The sequence below is a fragment of the Camellia sinensis genome, chromosome 5, assembly GCF_055761805.1.
Source record: "Camellia sinensis isolate YWXY chromosome 5, ASM5576180v1, whole genome shotgun sequence".
NCBI classification, from domain to species: Eukaryota; Viridiplantae; Streptophyta; class Magnoliopsida; order Ericales; family Theaceae; genus Camellia; species Camellia sinensis.
This window is the reverse complement of record NC_138965.1, coordinates 180,952,502-180,971,523: the sequence shown is the minus strand read 5'-3', so window position 1 is coordinate 180,971,523 and position 19,022 is coordinate 180,952,502. Positions and strand designations below refer to the sequence as shown.

The 19,022-nt window shown below is 38.2% G+C and overlaps 1 protein-coding gene and 1 long non-coding RNA gene across 2 annotated transcripts; one reads left to right on the top strand and one right to left on the bottom strand.

The window, feature by feature from the left end:
* Positions 1-10,160: 10,160 nt before the first annotated feature.
* Positions 10,161-11,137, top strand: LOC114268878 (uncharacterized). The gene is made up of 3 exons (XR_014330637.1): positions 10,161-10,321; positions 10,787-10,896; positions 11,000-11,137. It is a non-coding gene; the product is annotated as an uncharacterized LOC114268878 (long non-coding RNA).
* A 542-nt stretch (positions 11,138-11,679) lies between these two features.
* On the bottom strand, positions 11,680-16,251 carry LOC114268877 (loganic acid O-methyltransferase-like). Its single transcript, XM_082870578.1, has 4 exons — positions 16,023-16,251; positions 13,997-14,114; positions 12,696-13,355; positions 11,680-12,381 (listed from the first exon to the last, which is right to left on the bottom strand). The coding sequence occupies exons 2-4, from the start codon at positions 14,084-14,086 to the stop codon at positions 12,040-12,042; spliced, it is 1,092 nt and encodes a 363-aa protein (XP_082726704.1). The 5' UTR covers positions 14,087-14,114; positions 16,023-16,251; the 3' UTR covers positions 11,680-12,039.
* Positions 16,252-19,022: the final 2,771 nt, after the last annotated feature.

Sequence of the window (19,022 nt, the reverse complement as noted above, 5' to 3'; positions counted from 1 at the left end):
CAACTTACAGGTAAACGTATTAAAATAATGGATTATATTATATACATGTAAGTATTTTTCACAAAAATGCGTAAATTTTTACAAAAATGCATAAGTTTATTCCAAAAATTTAGAACAATACAAAAATGCATAAGTTTTTACAACCCGTGTAAGTGATTTCAAAAAACTGCATAAGTTTTAACAAAAAAGCCTAAGTTTGTTCCAAAAAATTTAGAACAACACAAATATGCGTAAGTTTTCACAAATCACGCAAGTGATTTCACAAAAACGCATAAGTTTATTCCCAAAAATTTTGAACAACACAAAATGCATAAATTTTTCACAAATTACGTAAGTGATTTCACAAAAATGCATAACTGAACACAAAAACATGTAAGTTTGTTCCCAAAATTTTAGAACAATACAAATATGCGTAAGTTTTCACAAAAATATACAAGTTTGTTCCCAAAAATTTAAAACAATACAAACTATGTAAATTTTCACAAATTACATAAGTGATTTCACAAAACTGCATAAGTGAACACAAAAACTCGTAAGTTTGTTTCAAAAATTTGGAATAACACAAATATGCGTTAGTTTTCACAAATCACCTAAGTGATTTCATAAAAATGCGGAAGTTTTCACAAAAATGTGTAAGTTGTTCCAAAAAATTTAGAGAGGAATCATTTTACCCCCCAAACTTTCACGCGTTTTTCAATTTAACCCTCAAACTTTGATTAATATCAATTTTCCACCTAAACTTTCAAAATTTTGATCAATTTGACCCCTACTGTGTCATTCTGTGTACAACTGGATGGAATGTGATAACATGGCACCAAAGTTCATTTGAAATTTTATTTTACCCCCCAAACTATACTTTAAAAATCAATTTGGCCCCCAAATTAAAAATCAATTTGCTCCTCAAACTATACCCTAAAAATTAATTTGCCCTCCACATCAGCACATTCCGTCCAAGTGACGGCATGAGCCAAATTGATCAAAATTTTGAAAGTTTAGGCGTAAAATTGATATTAATTGAAGTTTGGGGGTCAAATAAAAAATGCATGAAAGTAGGGGGGCGAAATGATATTTTCTCAAATTTAGAACAACACAAAATGCATAAGTTTTCACAAATCATGTAAGTGATTTCACAAAAATGCCCAAGTTTTCATAAAAAAGTGTAAGTTTGTTCCAAAAAATTTAAAACAACACAAAATACGTAAATTTTCATAAATCATGTAAGTGATTTCACAATAATGCGTAAGTGAACATAAAAACGTGTAAGTTTGTTCTAAAAAATTTAAAACAACACAAAATGCGTAAATTTTCAAAAATCACGTAACTGATTTCACAATAATGCGTAAGTGAACACAAAAAACAGGTAAGTTTGTTCCAAAAAATTTAGAACAACAAAAAATGCGTAAATTTTCACAAATCACATAACTGATTTCACAAAACTTTATAAGTTTTCACAAAAATGCGTAAGTTTGTTAACAAAAATTTAGAACAACACAAAATGCGTAAATTTTCACAAATCACATAAGGAATTTCACAAAAATGCATAAGTGAACACAAATACGAGTAAGTCAATGGTGGAAACTTGGATTTCACAAAAATGTGAAAGTGGACACAAAATTCAAGTAAGTTTGTTACTAAAAACCTTTAACAATACAAAAATGCGTAAGTTTTCACAACTGACGTAAGTTATTTGCCAAACAATGCATAAGTGATTGCAAACACGAATAAGTCCTTAAAGAATACTTTTATTTCACAAAATAGAATAAGTTTTAACAGCTGACGTAAATGATTTTCCAAAAAATACGTAAGTGATCACAAATACGAGTAAGTCTTGTGAGAACACTTTCATAAAATTACGTAAGCTTTCACAAAATTGCTTAAGTTATGACACAAAACCCAGGATAGTTAACACAGAATGGCGAGTAAGTTTGTTCCTTAAAATATTCAACAACTCAAAAATGTGTAAATTTTCACAACTAAAGCAAGTGATTTCCCAAAAAATGTGTAAGTGGTTACGACTAGACGCAACAGTGACGTCGCAGATGTCGGACACAAAGCACGTAGGTCGTGCAAGCTGGTGGCCGTGCGCAGGGTAGGTGCGAACTAAGCCACAGCACAGCAGCATCCAGAGTCGGTTTGTAGCGCAGTACGTCGATGGATGCGAGCGAGTCAGCATTGGCGTTGGCACTAGCGCTGGTCAGCAGAATCGAGCTCTAGTGCGTCTGGATCTCAGATGAGTTACTTCGCTAGATGAAGAACAACACCAGCAATTGAGGTCGCGACGTTCGCAGTAGTTGGAGTTGGGACAGGTCAACGGCGGTGCTTGGAGCTGCAACCACAGTCAGTGTGCAAACGGCAGTAGCCTTTGGGTTTGGCAGTTGCGGAGCTTTGTTTGAAGAAGAAGAGAGCTAGGTGGTCTTGAAGAACAGAGCTGGGTTAGTCTCTCAGCTTAGAGAGAGAGAGAGAGAGAGAGCGCCAAAATGGCTATAGGAAAAAAAAAAAGAGCTATGGATTAGGGTTTTGTCCTTTTCCTTAAATAAAAAAAGGGAAATTTAACTATAAACCCCCTTTACCTTCCTTTTATTGTTAAAAGGACTAAGAAAAAAATTATATTTTCTAAACCCCCTCATAATTATAAAGTCTTACATAAAGGACAAAATTTATTATTTAAATATTTTATATGACTATTATACCCTCAACTAATTCTTCCCACTCTTTTCCTTTCTAAATCCACAGACAGCTTCTGCATATATAATCAGGGAGGGCCAGCCTTTCAAACAATTTGCAATCAATTTTTTTTCCGTAAAGGTTAAGAGATTCGGATTAGAGAGATGATCAGAACCGATGCTGCTTCGCGGCGGAAGAGATCGCCGGAGATGATTGGAGATGGCGGAGTAGAAGATGTTGCCGGCAGTGAAGAAGAGGCAGAGGGCGGAGAGAGCGGTGACGAAGCCGGTGAATCTGGCAGCAAATCTGGTGGCGCCACACGGGATGCTAGGGAAGAGAGACTCGAAGAAGGCACAGATCGAGTTGAAGTAGATGAGAAAGAGTACGGAGAGAGATGAAAAGACGATCACATGGAGAAGGAGGAATACTGGAGTTTGCCAATCGTCCATGCCGTAGATTGAGTAGATCTGTGTCCAATCTCTCCCTGTTTTTCCCATTTTTTTTCGAATCTAATCACACTCTTTGATTAAGAGTTTCAAAAGTTGCAATTTTCAAATGAAAATTGTCACGCAACGCTACAAGATCTAGTAAAAAAAACTTCAAATCGGAGCTAATTACGAGACATACGAGTAAAAATTCGATGCAAATTGCAAAAACTAATTGTGATTGATTTATGATGATTCAACTTACAGTAAAGATCTGAGAGGAGTACGTTCTTTGGCCAATTCAGGCATTTTCTAAGAGATTCGATTCAACCTTAATCCTGATTTAGTTCAAAATCAGCAAATTCAAAACAATGAGGAAACAGTTGGTCAATGTGCCTATATTTCCTCAGTCAAAAAGTAGTCATTTTCTTCCGGTTTTCCAGCAACCAAACAAGAAAGCACATGAAGAGATCCAACAGAGAAAGTTCAAAAGAAGAAGAAAAAGAGCAAGCAGAAAGTCATAAACTTCTTTACTTATAGGCAGCTTCAATACTCTTGAGTTTGGCATCAGATGATTCAGATCAGATCCACAAAATGAAGAGAATATTTTGGCAATCCCGAAGCGGAAAAGGAAAATGAGAATGGAAGAGCATCAATTGGGATGTGAATGGAAGGCCATGTTCATGATCCTAATATATATATAAACTGCCAGGTAATTGAAAAAAACAAAAAGGCAATAATTGAAGAATTTGAGGAGTAACTAAAAGAGAAGACAATCATGAGATTGAATTGATCTGCTCATACTCAGCTTGTTCAATGGATGATCTATTCAATTTCTCTCTCTTTCTCTACTCCCTAGGTTCTGATCCCAGGGATGCCGACTTCCACCAGAATGACAACTTCCGTGCCATAAGTCATGGCAAAGGGGGATTCCCCCATTGATTTTCTCGGCGTAGTTCGATATGCCCAGAGTACATTGGGTAATTCGTCTACCCACTTTTCTTTTGCTGCCTGTAGCCTCTTCTTTATCCCATCCAAAATTACTTTGTTGGATGCTTCTACTTGCCCATTGCTTTGGGGAAAACTTGGTGTTGAAAAGTAGTTCTTGATTTTGAACTTTGCACAGAAGCTCTTAATTAGCTTACTGTCAAACTGTGTTCTATTGTCGGCAACTATTGCTCTCGGAATCCCAAATCTGGTGATGATGTTTCTCCATATGAAGTTCTTGACATCCACATCTCAGATCTTGGCGAGAGGTTCTGCTTCTATCCACTTTGTGAAGTAATTTATTGCTACCAGCAAGTACTTCCTTCGCCCAGTTGCTTGGGGCAATTGCCTAATGAGATCCATGCCCCAATGGGCAAATGGCCAAGGACTGGATACAGGGTTCAGGTCAGCAGCTGGCTGGTGTATCAAAGGTGCAAACCTTTGGCATTGTTCACACTTCTTCACGTAGGCTTCTGCATCTTTTTGCATGTAAGGCCACCAATACCCCTGGGTAATGGCCCTGTGAGCTAGTGATCTGCCCCCAGCGTGGCTTCCACAAATTCTTTCATGAATTTCATATAAAAAATCTTCAACCTGTAAAGGGTGTATGCACCTTAAAAGGGGTCCAGTGAAGGACCTTTTGTAGAGATGTCCTTCCGCTGTCAGACTGAACCTTGTCGACTTCAATCTGACCTTGTGTGCCTCCTTGTGGTCTTCTAGCAACTTTCCTTCTTTCAGGAATGCAACAATTGTATCCATCCAGCTTGGTCCTATGTCCACACACATTGCTTTATGCTCTGTGGTCGGTGGTTCTATGCTCGGGCCCGACAGATAGTCAATCATTATTGTCCTTATTTTTCCAGTTTGTATTGAACTTGCCAGGTTGGCCAATGCGTCGGCATGGCTGTTATCATCTCGGCTAACCTGAAGAAGTCGAGAGTTATGAAACAAGGCTGCCAGCCTGATGACCTCTTTCGCGTATGCCGACATTCTTTTATCTCGGGCTGCAAACTCTCATGTTGTTTGATTCACTATAAGTTGTGAGTCACAAAAAACTATTACCTCATCTGCTTCTGCTGCTACTGCCAGCTTCAGTCCTGCAATCAATGCTTCATATTCTGCCTCATTGTTTGAGGCCTTGAACCCCAATCGAATGGACTGTTCCAATATCTCTCTATCTGGAGATATCAATACTACTCTTGCCCCCCACTCTCTGTCGGTTTGAGCTCCCATCAACGAACAGTCGAAAGGAGTCGCCGATGTAAATGCTGCAGGGTCTGAGTTTTTCTTCTTTCCTTCGTTCTCTTGCCTTCGACTGTGCTTCATTTTTCTTGTTCGGCATCGCTCATCTCGGCTCAACAGAGCCCGATGTACGATGGATTCTAGCGTGAATTTGGCCACGAAGTCGGCCAAAACTTGGCCTTTGATTGCTGTTCTCAGCCTGAACTCCAGGCGATACTGGCCCAAAGCCACTGCCCATTTGGCAATTCTTCCTGTTAAGTCTCCTTGTTGCAACAAGGACTTCAGTGGGTGTTCTATTAATACCACAATCTTGTGGGCCTGAAAGTAATGGTTCAACTTTTTTGAAGCCATTACTAAGGCCAGCATCAATTTTTCTAATGGTAAATACCTTGTTTCTGCATCGGCCAGGGTTTTACTTACATAGTAAACAGCCTTTTATTCCCCTTTTTCTTCTCGGGCTACCACTGCGCTTATCGCATGTTCTGAAACTACTAAGTATAAAAACAGCTCTTCTCCCGGTTCTGGATTCGAAAGGACTAGGGCTGTGGTCAGGTACTTCTTCAGATCGGCTAATGCTTCTTCGCACTCCTCTGTCCAAAGAAAGTCCGTGGCTTTCTTCACCAAGTTGAAGAAATGTTTGCACTTGTCTGAGCTTTTGCTTATGAACCTGTTCAGGGCTGCGGCCCTTCCAGTTAGCATCTGCACCTGTTTTGCCGACGTCGGGCTCTTCAACTCTAGGATGGCCTTGATCTGATCTGGGCTGGCCTCGATTCCCTTTCTGGTCACCAGGTATCCTAAAAACTTACCAGATCCAAGTCTAAATGCACACTTCGATGCATTGAGTCAGAGCCGATATGTTTTAAGGATTTCGAAAACTGCTTTTAGATCGGCGAGATGACCCTCAGACTCCTTGGTCTTAATGACCATGTCGTCGATGTAGACTTCTACTGTTCGGCCAATCAGGTGTTTGAACATTTTGGTTATCAACCTTTGGTAAGTTGCTCCTGCGTTTTTCAACCTGAAAGGCATTACTCTGTAACAGTACAGGCCTTTTGGGGTGATGAACGCGGTCTTCTCTCTGTCTAGGGGGTACATGGCTATCTGGTGGTATCCCTTGTAGGCATCTAGGAAGCTCATTCTTCCATGCCCTGAAGTGGCATCTACTAGCTGGTCAATCTTGGGTAGAGGAAAGATGTCTTTAGGACAGGCTTTGTTGAGGCTGGTAAAGTCTACGCAGACCCTCCATTTACCGTTCTTCTTCTTTACCACCACTGTATTGGATAGCCATGTCGGGTAGTGAACTTCTCTGATGGCCCTGGCCTCTAGAAGTCTGTCAACTTCTTCTTCCACTGCTTTGACGTGCATCAACGCCGGTTTTCTTGCTCGTTGGACTACAAGTTTGGCCGACCTGTCAACGTTCAGTTTGTGACAGGTGACCTCGGGGTTAATGCTAGGCATTTCGTAAGGTGTCCACGCGAACACCTCAATGTTTGCTCTCAAAAAAGCTTCCAACTCTCTTTCTTCTTCTTCGACTAAGCCCGAGCCGAGAAGAAAGAAGTGTTCTTCATCCCCCTCTTAGACGAGGATTTTCTTTAGTGCTTCTTCACTCTTCTCAGCTGGCTCCTTACCGACATCATCTAGGACCTCTATGTCCTCATCTTCGATTTTTGCCTTCTCCAGTTCTCGGATGCTGCAGGTGGACTTCATTGCTACCATGGAGCAATTTTTTGCCTGCAGTTGATCTCTTATGACTTCTTCAATCCCATGTTCTATTGGGAACTGTAATAGTTAATGTAATGTTGAGGGAACTGCCCCTATTGCATACAACTATGGCCTTCCCAAGATGATGTTGTAAGGAGATAGTGTGCCGATGATAGTGAATTCTGTTGTAATCTTCCTGGTGCCAGCCTACACCTCCAAGCTTATTGCTCCCAGTGGCCATGTCGGTGCTCCATTGAACCCAACCAATGGGCTATTGGATTGCTCCATATCATCTGGGTGAAGGCCAAGCTCCTTGAAACATCAGACGTACATGATGTCACAAGAGCTGCCTTGGTCAATCAGGATGCGCTTTACTTGGCATTCCCCAACCTGGAGGGATACTACTAAGGCATCATTATGCGGATGCTGCACCATCTCAAGGTCGGCTTTAGAAAAGGACACTACTGGTCCTTGGTGCTCCTCTGCCTGATGTCTCTTCTCCCCGACTTGGTAGACATGCTGCAAGTGCCTCACCTTCTGGGTTTCCCCCATGATTTCGTTCTCGTTAACCTTTGAGTGAATTACGTTAATTACCCGGGGTCCTCCTGCCTGAGGTTGCTGTGCTGGGGGAGGTGGTGCTGCGGGCGTCTAAGGCAATCTTGCCTGTTCCTCCCTTGTTCTGGCCTCACCGACAAGGTCCCTCAAGTGGCCTTGCCTCACCAGGTCTTCTAAGTGTGCTTTTAGGGCTCTGTAGCCCTGAGTCGTGTGCCCGTCTTCATTGTGGTAGGCACAACGCCTGCCAAGGTTCCTCTCCATAAATTCTCCTAGTGCCCTTGCTGGTGTTCAGAAATAAGGTTGACTCCGAATTTGATCCAGGATTTTGTGAATTGGGCTTCGGAACACAGTTGATACTACTTGTTTAGCCCTCAGTTCTGTCTCTTGCTTTCTGGATCCATTGTTACCTCGGCCTCGCTTCGGCGAGCCGTTTCCTTTCTCGTGTTTTGTCTCCTTATTCCCTGACGTATCTTCCTCGGCTCTGGCGTACTTCTCGATTTTGGCCATGAGTTCCTCCATACTTTTTGGCAATGTCTTTGCCAATGACTTCCATACTGGACAGTCATCTTTCAAGCCGTTCTTGAAAGATACGACTGCCACCTCTTGATTACATTCAGGTATTCGGTTGAACACCTCATAGTATCTTTTAGCGTAGGCCCTAAGGCCTTCATCTTTGCTGATCTTCAGAGCCATCAATGCGTCCACCCTCAGTGGCTGCAGCTTGTTTGTCACGAACCTGGCCACAAACATCTCGGCCAGGCCTTCCCCAGTCTTCACGCTTCCTTTTGGTAGTTTGTGGAACCAATCTGATGCAATCTCCCCAAAGGATGAGAGGAACACTTTGCAGAGCAACGGCTCGTTCCCACTATACAATGCCATTGAATTCAGGTATAATCCAACATGAAAGTTAGGATCTGACTTACCATCATATATTTGGAACCTCAGCATACTGAATCTCTTCGGTGCCTCAAACTTGTCCAATTCCACCGAGAATGGTGTCCTTGGCTTAATAGGGGAAGTTACCTCGGTTTCGGCATTCTGCTACTTCCTCTTGAGGTAGTCTCTCAAGTCTTCTTTACTCCTCCCTAGAGCTCGGCTATCTTTTGACTTCAGTCTTTTCGGCATACTACTCTCGGCCTCGTAGTGGGCCCGTTTTGATCTTTCTCCATGGGTTGTGTCAAAACACAGTGCCTGCCCTTGAACATGATAATGTTCTTTGGGGTCTGCGTCCTTTGTGTGATATGTCCTTCGGGACTCTTCTCTTCTTGGCTCCCCTTGCCCAACTTCCCTGGGAGGCCAGTGAGAGTGCCTCTCGCTCCTGGTACGCTGAGGGGCTTCTGGGATTGCTTTCTGCCATTTCTTCTGGGCATTGGCCGCTGGCATCGGCGTCTCCTGCAACGGGTATGGTGGCTGCATGACGTTGTTTTGCATCATAAAATTGATGACCGATTGCAGGTCTGTTAATTTGTTTGCCATCTTTTTCACCTCTTCATCCCTTCGTAGGCACCTGTCCTTCCATACCTGGAGGTCGACTTCGTTGTAGTACCCGCTTCGATCGGGTTTCTTTGGTACGTCGCCAGTCTGGCCGACGTCTTTTACTCCGTCTCCTTGCTCATGAGTTTCTGCATTGGACCTGTCTCCTTCGACATCAAGGTCAATAGGTCTCCTACTCCCAGCAGGAGTGTCGTCCCCAATCTTTTCCTTCTGTCCGTTACTGGCCATCTATTCTACTTTCTTTTCCACAGACGGCGCAAATTATGTGGATGAAAATCTGACCACACTGCCAACTTAGTATTCAGGTGGAGAGCACTATCAGAATAGATGACACCTGTCTAACCTACGATAGAAAGGGAAGATTCCGGCGGTGGTTCGTCCACCTGGGAGCACTCCGACGATCAAGTTAGTATATCTCTCAAAGATAATTCAAGTGCTTAAATCACTGTTCTCAATATAAATTGTGTACCTTAGACTCGTGGGGGTGCCTCTCTTTTATAGTTTAACTCAATCCTAGTCCCAGCAGAAGCCTGACTTCTATGGACTCCCATTCAGTACTTGCTTTGGACTCTACAGGAGATAAGGATAGACTCCCTAAGAGGGTTATCCCTATCCATCCTGAAGTCTTTCTTCATTCTAGGACTCTTGTCTCTTATCCGCTTATCTCGGACTCCGATATCTTCAGAGACAACATCGGCCTAGACGAGATCATCTCGGCATCATGACCAAGACACGTGGCACCTCGGCTAACACGTTGATGTCACCTTGGCCACGTGTTGGTACTCGGAAAATATATCCCCACATTTTGTTTTCCTTCTTTATGTTTTCCCAAATTTTCTTGGCATTAATCCACTCATTTGGTGTCCACCAATAAACAAATGATTCGAGTGATTCTTACAATTTGTAGATAAGGTGATAGGTATGGTTGTGAAATTCTTTTACACTGATACTCATTACCAATAAGATGTGAAGAATCGGACAGGAGTACTATATTTCACTTGGTTTAATAAACTTTCCTCTTCATCATGATTTGAAATTTTATTTTATGTTGGTTTCCTACAATGTTGTGAATTCTATTCTTGTTATTTTTAGGTTAGTACCAATATATAGCGCAAGTATAGTGGACCAGTCAATATCTGGTTGTCTCTCTTGTATGCCATGTATCATAAAAAAGGAGAGTTGCATTGTATGCTGAATGAACGTCCACGCAAAAGCTATATTACAATGGCACAACACATGAGCCAGTGGATTTGGTATGTATGCTTTCATATCTACTTCGTAAGCAAAGGGAAGAAAAGGAAGGTTAAAACCATCCTTGTTTTTTTGTTAAATGAAATGTTGTTTGGCCTACATAGATGTTCATCTTATCATACTATGGTGTTGTTTGGGGCAGCTTATGCGAGCTGTTTTTAACTTTTTTATTTTTTTTGTTTTTTTTTGGGAGTCTACATCTTATTAACCAGAAATAACTTAACTAAACTGAAAAAAAATAAAAATAAAAAGATTATCTGAAAGTTAGGGCGAGGGTGTTTTTGGCTTATGCTTTCTAATTATTAGTTTTTAACTAACAATAAGTTGCACTAAACAAGCCCTATATCTATGCTGTAATTCTTTGGACAACTCTTAAATGTGAAATTTCAACTAAAGGGTTCACAAGACATTTCTATTTTATTGTACTTTATTTTATTTCTTAACTGATATTGATGTCTGTTCTGCAGGTTCCGCAAGCTTTTTGTGCTGTTTTTTGTGCTGAAGAAGATCAACTTGTAGGTGCATGGGATGGGATATACTGGCTAGTAGGTGCATGGGATGGGATACACTGGACAAAGTAACTAATGACTTATGGAGTAAATCTCGTAGTTTCCCATAGATTCTCCTTACATATTCTCGAATTTTAATCTAATTTTGAATAAATTTGGTTAAATATTTAGGACCCATCTCAACAAGATGAATGGTAGTCAATATTTAATTGGTGTGATATGCTGGTTCATCTGGAAGTCCAGGAATTCGTTCATATTTTGATGAAAAACAGCCTTTTGGAAAATTTGGTGTTTTGTGGGATTTCGATGAGGGAGTGATTGCTATGGGGTCGTCTTCTAGCTGGCAAACCGCACCAAGCAAAAGTATCTATGAGGATTCTATAAAATCTTTTGATGAAGCTATTATTCCCCACTTTGGTGCCTTCTCCTTTACCCCTAAGCTTTAAGCCTTTGCTGGTGAAAGATTTCCCTCCCAGAGAAATAGGGGTTGTTAATGATTGTTTCTCTCTATTATAATTTTGTGGCTAAAGAACAGAATTTTGTTGTTACTTAACAAAGCAGTTCAGATTGGGTGATTCTATTACAGTGAAGTACTTATTTTGTATTTCATTTTCACTTTATCTTTTGCATGTCATTCATACTTTGGGCATGTTATGACCTCAGGAGGGCATGCCATGACAGGAGAGAATGCGGCATGTTAATTGAGTAATGAATATGGCCAATTGATCAAAACCTCATTCTTTGGAAATCAAATTGCACTTCATTGAAATGGATGAGAAAACTGAACTCGTCATTGAGTTCGGCATGTTTTTATATATTTTTATTTTTATAAGAATAAAATTTTCCTCATATTTTTATTTTTATAAGAATAAAATTTTCCTTCATAAAATTAACCGTATCCCCTTTTAAGACAATATCCCTATACTTGCAAAGAGAGTTTACCATACAATCTGAAGTTGAATGACACATCCTCCAATTCCTCCATCTGCTTATCTTCTGGCTTTTACATCTTCAATGGATGATATGATAAGTAACAAAAGCATCCAAGTTATAATATTCATAATAAACTAATGCCATAGATTAGGAACTCAATGTCCAGAGCAACAATGAGTTATTTTTCAGATCATCACAATTTTATTTGTCCAAATCTGAATTCAAAACTTCCCAACAAAAGTATCCCAATGAGATGACCAAGGCCACTAGAACTCAAATCATTTACGCTTCAAAACCAAAAACAGTTGGCTTCCAATCTTGAGGCTTGCTTCAAACTGGGAGGAAATCACTGCGGATTTATTGAGAGTACGTTCAAACAATTCTTCAACGATCTTTTTGCCAAAGTGTTTGGTGAACACTGCTTCAAAGCCAGCTCTAAGGTGCATTATTAATGCTGGTATGTTAATTGATGCTCCATCAGTCTTTGCTGCGGGATTAGTTAACTCCATCCTCTCTATGCTGAAACACCCATTTTTTTCTACTAGCTGATTCATCTCATCGGGCGAAGGAGAATACAAAGGCAAGTTGAAGGAGTCCAGTTCATCTTCACTAATTGATCCCTACAACAAAGACTAACCATTGGTTACACTCCTATCTCACACAAGTAAATCAAAATGGGACACAAGCTTATTAAAGAAGCGAAGATTCATTATGTGATTTTGTTCACAAATATCCCTGCCAATTTAGTATAACAGGTAGTTAGGGAAAAAAAGAAAAGAAAAAAACTCTTGAATTGATAATTATTGAATCTAAAACTAAGACGAAAACTAATCTCCTCTCTTTGAATAATAGTTAAATTTGATCATTCTAAGTGATCCTAGGTTTTGTTGCTTCCACAAATTTCATATGAATAAAGCTCATGATGATGACTTACCGCTTTCACCATATCAACAAGACTTTGCTCAAGAGCGAGGAATAGGACACCGACTGGGTGATGAGCATGATCGTGCATGTTTGGAAGAGCTGGCAAGGTCACTATCATCATCCCTCCCACTTCAATCTCATCAGCTCTGGCGTTAAAAAAGGTCTCCATGTCCTTGGCAAATTGAGTTGTATAAGCATTAATAACTTCTTTTGGGGCACTTGTGCAGTGAATTCTTCCCTTATTCCATGCAGGACAACTCTTGTCTAGTAGCTCTTCTGGTACCTTAGAGAGCCAATGGAGTGCAATAGAGGAATGTACAAAATGAAGAGAGGACTTTGGGAATAACCGACCATGGAATGAACCAGGCACTCCTGTAGCAAAGTATTGCCTATCGGGAGGGAGGGAAGAGAAAAGGCGGTTGAAATCATTGGAAGTATGATCGCTGAAAAATAGTTGAAATTCGGGCATCTCAGAAGTGACATTTTGGGAATGAAATTTCATTTCCATGGCTTCTAGTACATTTTGCATAGCAATGAAAGTGTTTGGCCCAACAGAACAACCCAAATCTGCAATTCGGATAGTGTTTGAACTGAAACTGAGGCTTGTTATGTCAAACTTGTCAACAATTGCATCTTTGATCATTTCCTTTACAGAATCTGAAGATGTTCTCTGCAAAAAAATAAACCAAATGTGTATGTTACTCATGTTTTTTTGTTTATCATTACTATAATGAATGATTGGTGCATTTTAAGTTTGCTTTAGTTAAAAACATAAGATCTACTTGAAAATTAATCAATGGAGTCATATTTGCTGAACAACTTTGTTATCTTTTCATGACATCACTATGCCGAGATATGAATTAATGAAATTTCTAAGTATTGAAACAAAACCAAAAAAATAAAATAAAAAATCAACTGTCTCAAAATCTGTCTTGGTGATTCCATATATAAATAAATACATATATATTTTATATTAGAAAAATAAATTTATGGTTAATTTTACCAACTCACCTTTCATTGGGTCCCATATAATGTACTTAACTGCCCAATGTGGATGAAATATAACATAAAGGCAATATTGAGCTAATTTAGAAATTTAAAGGACTTAATTGAATGAAAATTAAGTTCAAAGGTTAGATTGAAAAAGATGTAAAATTCTAAGGCTTCTGGCATAAAATTAAAAAATCACGTGACATTAAACTTATATTCATTCATAACTACATGCAACTCTTGAAATTATAAATATTATTATTATTATTTTTTTTTTGGTACATAACATGAATCAACTATTAACCTGTACAAAAGAAATACCTGATACTGAGAATTTTTTGTGTAACTGTAGGTGCCATCTCCACCATTCATAGGAAATGCTTTTGATTCCATGACTATGTCACCGCTCATCGTTCTTCCTTTTCCTCTGTCAAGTAAACTGAAGAGTCCTTGGTTTATATACAAGGTCATATATACACATTTATATATACACATGTATGTGGCCACATCACAAGAATAAAATAGATACAGGACTGATCATACTGCTTATAAGCGGATAATGGGAAAGTACATAAAATCAATAAACCGGAATAAGTCTGAAAACCAGGTAAAGAACGTATGTTGACAACCTACATAATACCAAATCAATTCAAACCTTAAGTCCCATGGGATCGGCTACATAAATCATTATTCTCTACTCGACTCTATCAAAGACTATTTACTTAGTCAAATTAAGAAAATTCATATCTCTATTTACATCGACAACCTACATAATCCAACACTTATTTCAAATCTAATCCAATGTGTATCATTTTTCTATATTAGCCCAAGACAATATCAAGTCCTCCAAAATGTCCCAATTTTTCTATACTTTGATATTTTTTCATACTAACATTTACTAACTAAAAATGGTGATATGTCTCCAAATCTATCCAGGAATACACTTTTTAGAGAATTAAAACCCTAACTTAATATTTAATAATTTTCAATCTCATGCAAATCATATATATCAACCAAAGTTCATTAAATATTATGAATGGAACACTTTTAGGGTGTGTTTGTTTGGACGGATTGGATAAGCGGGCTGTAATCCATCGGACTGTTAGTCTTGTGATATATTGTCTTCGGACTATTTGGTTGGACTGGATTTATATCCTATGTTTGTTTAGTCATGAGATTAAGGAGTCTTTTGGGAACATACCAAAAAAGTTAGCTTTTTGCCAAAAAAGCCACCAAAAAAACCAAAAGCCCAAAAAGTCAACTTTTTACCAACTTTCCAAAACATCATTAGATGTTTAGATTGGACTATTTTTAGTTAATCTAATGTTTGATTGGACGGACTGGATAAGGATAAATGTTCAAAAGACTATTTTACCCTTGTAATTTATAATTTTTATTTAATATGTAATTTTAAATTTGTAATCTATAATTTATAATTTAACAACACTAAATTTTTTTTTAATTTATAAGGCCATAATTTTTAATTTATTATTTTCAGTTAAATTAAATTTATAATATATATTTTTTATTTAATATATAATTTTAAATTAACAACATTGAAAAAATAATTTTATTTAATATATAAATTTAATTTTTTAACAACACTAAAAAAATTTAATTTATAAGGCCATAATTTTTAATTTATTATTTTTAATTAAATTTAATTCATAATTTATATTTTTATTTAATATATAATTTTAAATTAACAACACTAAAAAAATTATAAGGCCATAATTTTTAATTTATTATTTTTAATTAAATTTAAATAATTTATAATTTATATTTTTTATTTAATATATAATTTTAAATTAACAACACTAAAAAACTAATTTTTAAATGTTTAAAAGACTATTTTACCATTTTCTAATTGTTTGTTAAGTAATAATATGAGGTAAAATGAACATTTCACACATTAATCCTATAGGATACCAATTCCCATAGAAATAATCCCACCCCTCCCCCTAGGATACAATAATCCATTATAAGAGGGACTAATAGTCCGAAGGGACTATTAATCTGAAGCAAAAAAATTGAACCAAATAATAGACTATTAGTTCGGATGGACTAATAGTCCAATCCTATGAAATAATCCCTCAAAACAAACATACTCTTGGGGGTTTTAATCTGAAAACAACCATCTAACTCAAACATATAATTTTAGGCATGAACATTACATATCTTGTGATTTTCTCAAGAAAATTTAAGTAGAATGAAGGAGAGAATGTATTCAACATGTATTCTTTTAACTAAAACAACAAATAATGGAAATAAATCAATACATGTAACACAACTCTTATTAAACCTAGACATGAGTTTTAATACAATAATATGGAGAAGAAAAACTCACCTCTTAAAGCTTTTAAACAAAAAAATGCAACAGGGGATGATATGGAGACATGGATTTGTGACTCTCCCAATGTACAAAGTCTATATACAAAATGGTTTTTTATATACAAAATGGATCATAGGGAAACCAAATGAAATTGGGTTTAATATTTTTAATACACACTACAAAGTAGCCACGCGTTTCATGCGCCTTTGTTTGTTGTATACTCTTAACACCAGTTGATGATTGTGGCTCTTCTTTTTTGTTTGGATGCAGTTTATTAAAATTATTTTTCATTTTTTTTATTTGGAAAGCCAAATTATTTTGAATAATTTCTGTTTATATCTTATTAGAAAAAAATAATTTAAATAAATTTTAAAAAAATTTATTTTTAAAAATTGGATTTGGAATCGGTTTGGAAACTTTACATTTTAATCCAAAAATAAAAAATTACTAAAAAAATAAAAGGTCAACAAATATTAAAAAATTAATTAATTAATTTTTTTCATTCATTTTACTTTTTGGACCTGAAAATATCAAAATGGCTTACTAAAGTGACAACTTTGATGATGATGTAAGATGTGTAACTAATGGTGTAAAAGTGAAGGCTAAAAGGGGGAAGTTGTTGGTTGGTCCAAGAATAATGTCACATGGTGTTTTATGTGCATTGTGATTAGTGGAAGATGTGAGATTCATGATTTTATATTGAGTGATTAAAAAATATAAAGAGATATGGTGATTTAATTTGTGATTGATTAGAGCAATTAATAATTTTTCATATATAAAAAAAAAGGTAAGAATTTACTTAGACGAGAGAGGGAGTAAAATCAGCCATTAAAGTGGGGGTAAAGATGTAATTTTACCTCCTAGGGCTTTTAGTCCCCTGTCACTCCCAATTTTTGTGTAAAAATAATACAATTTTAAATCTTTTTCTGTACAATTAAATTCTCAATTTTTCAGAATAATTTTAAATATTATGTACCAAGTCTGGAGAGTTCATCTCCCAAATTTTAAATTGAATCGGGTCTTGGTACATGTAAATCAAGATATTTATACGCTAAAATCCTTAAGTCACTAGAATGACTTTAAAATTAACTTAATATACTCTATTAACATCAGAATAACATATAATCTTGAACTGAATCAATCTCGGATAAAATTGAGGTTGTGCAACTCTTAAGGTGCCGTTTGGTAATACTTACGTTTTCAATTTTCTATTTATATTTACAAAAATTTTAAAAACTCAAATAAAAACTTGTTTGGTAAAATTTTTGATTTATAAATCAGTAGTCTCAGTTTATAAATTTGGCCAAAAAATGAAAACACAAAAAATGTGTTTCCATTTTGAGTTTTCATTTTTTTTTTACCACCCAACACTAGCCACCACCGGCCACCATTTTCCACCACCGTTTTCCGCCACCACCACCCACCACCCACCCCCCACCACCACCTGCCACCACCACTCACCACCCACCTGCCACCACCACCCACCCACCAGCCATCACCCACCTGCTAGTTACTCGCCACCACCACTCAACACCCACCCCTCGCCACCACCTGCCACCATTACTCACCACCCACCTACTACCACCACCCACCACCCACCTGCTACCACCACCCGCCACCCACCTGCCACCCACCGACCACTACTCACTTGCCACCCACTCGCTACCACCACACCACTACTCACCACCTACCTGCCATCCACCCGCCACCACCCACCACCCGCCACCTACTTGCCACCACCACTCACCACCCACTTGCCACCACTAGCCACTTGGCACCTACCCACCACTACCACCCGCCACCCACCTACCTACCACCACCCATCTGCCACCCACCTGCCACCACCACCCACCACCCACCACCACCACCCACTCGCTACCACCTACCACCCGCCACTGTCACCGTCACCCACCCACACACCGTCACCGTCACCCACCTGCCACCACCAACACCCGCCACCCGCCACCCACCTGCCATCGCCACCGACCACCGACCACCACCACCACCACCACCCACTCGCTACCATCCACCACCCACCCACCAACACCCACCACCACCTGCCATCCACCACCTATCTGTCAGCACCACCCGCTACCCGCCACCACCACCCACTCGCTACCACCCACTACCCGTCACCGTCACCTACCCACCCACCGCCACCACCACCCGCCGCCACCACCCACCCGCCACCACCACCCACCATCCGCCACCCACCTGCCACCACCACCCACTCGCTACCACCCACCACCTGCCGCCGTTACCCACCCACCCGCAACCTGCCACCACCAGCTACCCACCACCCACCGTCACCACTTTCCACAACCGTCTTCCGCTGCCACTTGCCATTTCTCACTCTTTTTTATATTTTAAATTTTTTTTAAACATTTTGTCAATTACCAAACGCGTTTGTAGTTTATGTTTTTCTAAAAATAAATAAAAAATAAACAAAAACCAGTTTATAAAATTTTTATAAATATAAACTAAAAACATAAACGTTACCAAACACACCCTAAACAATTAAGATGATTCTAAATTATCAAAATGCAATATATTAATTGAAATATCATCCGCCTCTTAATGCACACAAATCAAGATGATGAATTTCTTAAAAAAATTAACTAACGGAAGTCTAAACTAAAGTGATAAGAATATTATGAGGCTATATTTGATTCACAAGATTAATAGTAAAGGTATTAATAATCACATCAAATTTGTGTGACATTATCTAATTGGATTAGTATGATAAATTGTCACATTGTCCCTTGTTTAATTTCTATTGGATAATAAAACATATGAATGTAAGATTATAACTATATTTATTTATTTATTCCCCCCCCCCTAATTTAATCCTCTAGCAAGGTTTCTTCACAATCTTTACTTTATCAAAATTTCTTCATAAATGTGGTCTTGAAAAAAATTAAAAATAAATAAACAAAAACAAAATAAAAATACAAAGACCATGTTTGTTTTTTTTTTAAATTATTTTTTTTAAAATATAAACTAATTTGATAAAAT

What these genes read in the sequence shown, in the direction of transcription:
- LOC114268877 (XM_082870578.1), bottom strand. Translation starts at nt 14,086, where the DNA reads ATGAGCGGTGACATAGTCATGGAATCAAAAGCATTTCCTATGAATGGT. An exon ending in CAAAAAATTCTCAGTATCAG is followed by an intron (nt 13,356 to 13,996) that starts GTATTTCTTTTG and finishes ATTTTTTTGCAG; the next exon opens with AGAACATCTTCAGATTCTGT. An exon ending in TTGTTGATATGGTGAAAGCG is followed by an intron (nt 12,382 to 12,695) that starts GTAAGTCATCAT and finishes TCTTTGTTGTAG; the next exon opens with GGATCAATTAGTGAAGATGA.